This window comes from Hipposideros armiger, unplaced genomic scaffold (genome assembly GCF_001890085.2).
Source record: "Hipposideros armiger isolate ML-2016 unplaced genomic scaffold, ASM189008v1 scaffold_248, whole genome shotgun sequence".
Classification (NCBI taxonomy): domain Eukaryota; kingdom Metazoa; phylum Chordata; class Mammalia; order Chiroptera; family Hipposideridae; genus Hipposideros; species Hipposideros armiger.
In genome coordinates this window covers 1,957,773-1,960,236 of record NW_017731598.1, presented here as the reverse complement: position 1 = coordinate 1,960,236, position 2,464 = coordinate 1,957,773, and the positions used below count along the sequence as shown (strand labels likewise).

At 52.3% G+C, this 2,464-nt stretch overlaps 1 protein-coding gene across 1 annotated transcript in view; it reads right to left on the bottom strand.

Annotated features, from left to right (window-relative positions):
- CALM2 (calmodulin 2) overlaps nucleotides 1-615 on the bottom strand; it is a 14,272-nt gene extending 13,657 nt beyond the window's left edge. Inside the window, exon 1 of the mRNA XM_019655882.1 lies at nucleotides 532-615. Within this exon, the coding sequence (XP_019511427.1) occupies nucleotides 532-534 (3 nt within the window). The 5' untranslated portion in view covers nucleotides 535-615. The remainder of the gene's footprint in view (nucleotides 1-531) is intronic.
- Nucleotides 616-2,464: the final 1,849 nt, after the last annotated feature.

Sequence of the window (2,464 nt, the reverse complement as noted above, 5' to 3'; positions counted from 1 at the left end):
CAGGCTAACGGCGGCGCCGGCTCTTACCCGGGCCTCGCGCGCTCCCTCCCGCCCCCTCCGCGCACGCCGGCCGCAAGCGGACAAAGGCGCTTCCTGGCGCCCCCCTTAACCGCCCGTTGGGCTTTTGAATCCGGCCCCCAATCAGACCTTTGGAGATGCCGCCCGACAAAACGCTTTGGCGTTACCGCTCCCCCACCCCCTGCCCTTCCACTCGCTCGCCTCCCCCATGTGCTGGGCTGCCCCCCGACCCCGGATTCATCCTGATCCAGCCAAGCCCCTGGAGAGCTTGCGGCGTCGGGGGCAGTGCGCCTGGCCCCCAAAACCCTAGGGGACACCATCCTGAAGAGAATGGGGGTGGGGGAGCACCTGCGACACAACCGCCGCGGACGCCCCCAGCCTCTTTCGCGCCATCCCTCTGGCGAAAACCACTCCTGAAAGGTTTAAGGGAGGGTGAGTTCCCTTCCTTTAGTCATTTAGCTTCAGCCTCTTTCCCCCAAAGGCCCAGCGCCGGCAGCGTAGCGACGAACTCACCATGCTGCAAGCGCTACCGGTCTCCGAGACGTGACCACACAACCACTCAGCTCTCTCGCTCCACTCGGACTAATTCTCCCCCTCCGCCCCCAGCGCCTCATAAACACCTCCCTCCGCTAGATCCCTCCGCCGCATGCCAAATAACGGAACATCACAAACGAGTCCCGGCCATCCCCTCCCCTCAAACTCTTCTCGAGACCCCTTTATCCACAGTTGTTTGGTCGACGATGCAAGAGATAAGGAGAAGTGGGCGAATGGATGACGTAAGTGGGTTTCACTCCCCAGCTAGCCGTTAAAAAGGCCGGTGGAGTCGCGCCTGAGGGGCACTACTTTGCGGCGCGGAGGAGCATGTCGTAGCGACGCGTGCCTATAGTTATTGAGCAGACCTCTGATTGGCTGGTTCGTACCTGCAATGCGTCACTCGGGCTCGCAGCAGCCGCCGCCGCCGCTGGGACGCGGTGCGGCTTCTGCCGTTGGTGCTTCGACCGCGGTGTCCTGGCAACTGCGCCAGGCGGCAGAGTTGCTTGTCTTGCGCTTGGCTGGAGAATCTTCCTCCACCCATCCTTCCCTGCCGCACTCACACATACAGTTTCCCGCCCCTTTTGTAGGGGTAGACGAAAACACCCTAAGTCAATGAAGAATGAAGCTGAAAGACCACAAGGAAGCCGTATCCCACGCGCCCCACTCCCAGCTTCTCAGCCTCCTATTTTGGCCTCTTGGAGACCACACATTTTCTATTTCAATCCTTAACAAAACCCATGAAAATCTGAAAATCTGGGTAAGGGCAAATGCAGTTGCTCAGCTGACAGACTAACTGAAAAGTTCTTCCATTCATACTTCCCCTTTGTCTTCCTTGCCAGGGGTAATTTACCAGGAAATGAAAATCACTCAAAACCCACAGTATCCTAGATTCTGTGGGATTAGTCACTCCCAATAGCCCCCCTTGATATTGTAGAATAATAGGGTTCTGGCTTGGAGTCATACCTGGGTGTGCTTTGGTTGGGCCACTTTCTTAGATGTATGACCTTGGATGACTCATTGAATCGTGAGCCTCATTTAAAATGGAGGTAGTAATACCTATCTCAAAAGTATACTGTAAGAACTAGAATTATATAAAGATTAGAGCTAATGTAAAATGTTGAATAGGCACAGGGTAAGCACCAAACAAGTGGTCACTATAATATACTTTCCCATTGTAACGAATTTGACCTTTTGGGTATCTAATCTCAGATTTAAATGGACATTTTAAAAACCACATAAGCTAGCTCCTTGGAATTGGAACCTTGTGCACTATTGGTGGGAGTGTAAAATGGTTCAGCCACTGTGGAAAACAGTATGGTAGTTCCTCTAAAAACTGAAAACAAGGACAGGCCAAGTGATCAGTTGGTTAAGAGCGCAAACTCTGAGCAACAGGGTCGCTGGTTCGATTCCCACACGAGCCAGTGAGCTGCACCCGAGCTGAGCTGCCGCTGAGCTACCAACAGGTGGCAGGATGGCTCAGTGGTTAGAGCACATGCTCCCAAAAAACAAGTTTTCTGGTTCGACTCCTGTATGGGATGGTGGGCTACGCCCACACAAAACTAAGATTGAACTCGGTGCCTTGAGCTGAGTGGCTAAGAGCTGCCGATAGGAGGCTGGATGACGGCTGGACTTGGAGCTGAGCTAGCTGCGCCCTCCACAACTAAGATTGAAGGACAACAACTTGGCTGTTCCCCTTCCCTAATTCCCCAACATTGTTCCCCTTCCCCAATTCCCCAATAAAATCTTTAAAAACAAAACAAAACAAAACAAAACCTGAAAACAGAATTATCATATGATCCAGCAATTCCATTTCTAGGTATATACCCAAAACAACTGAAAGCAGAATATTAGAGATATTGGTATGTCCATATTCAAAGCAGCATTATTCACAATAGCTAAAATGTGGAAGCAA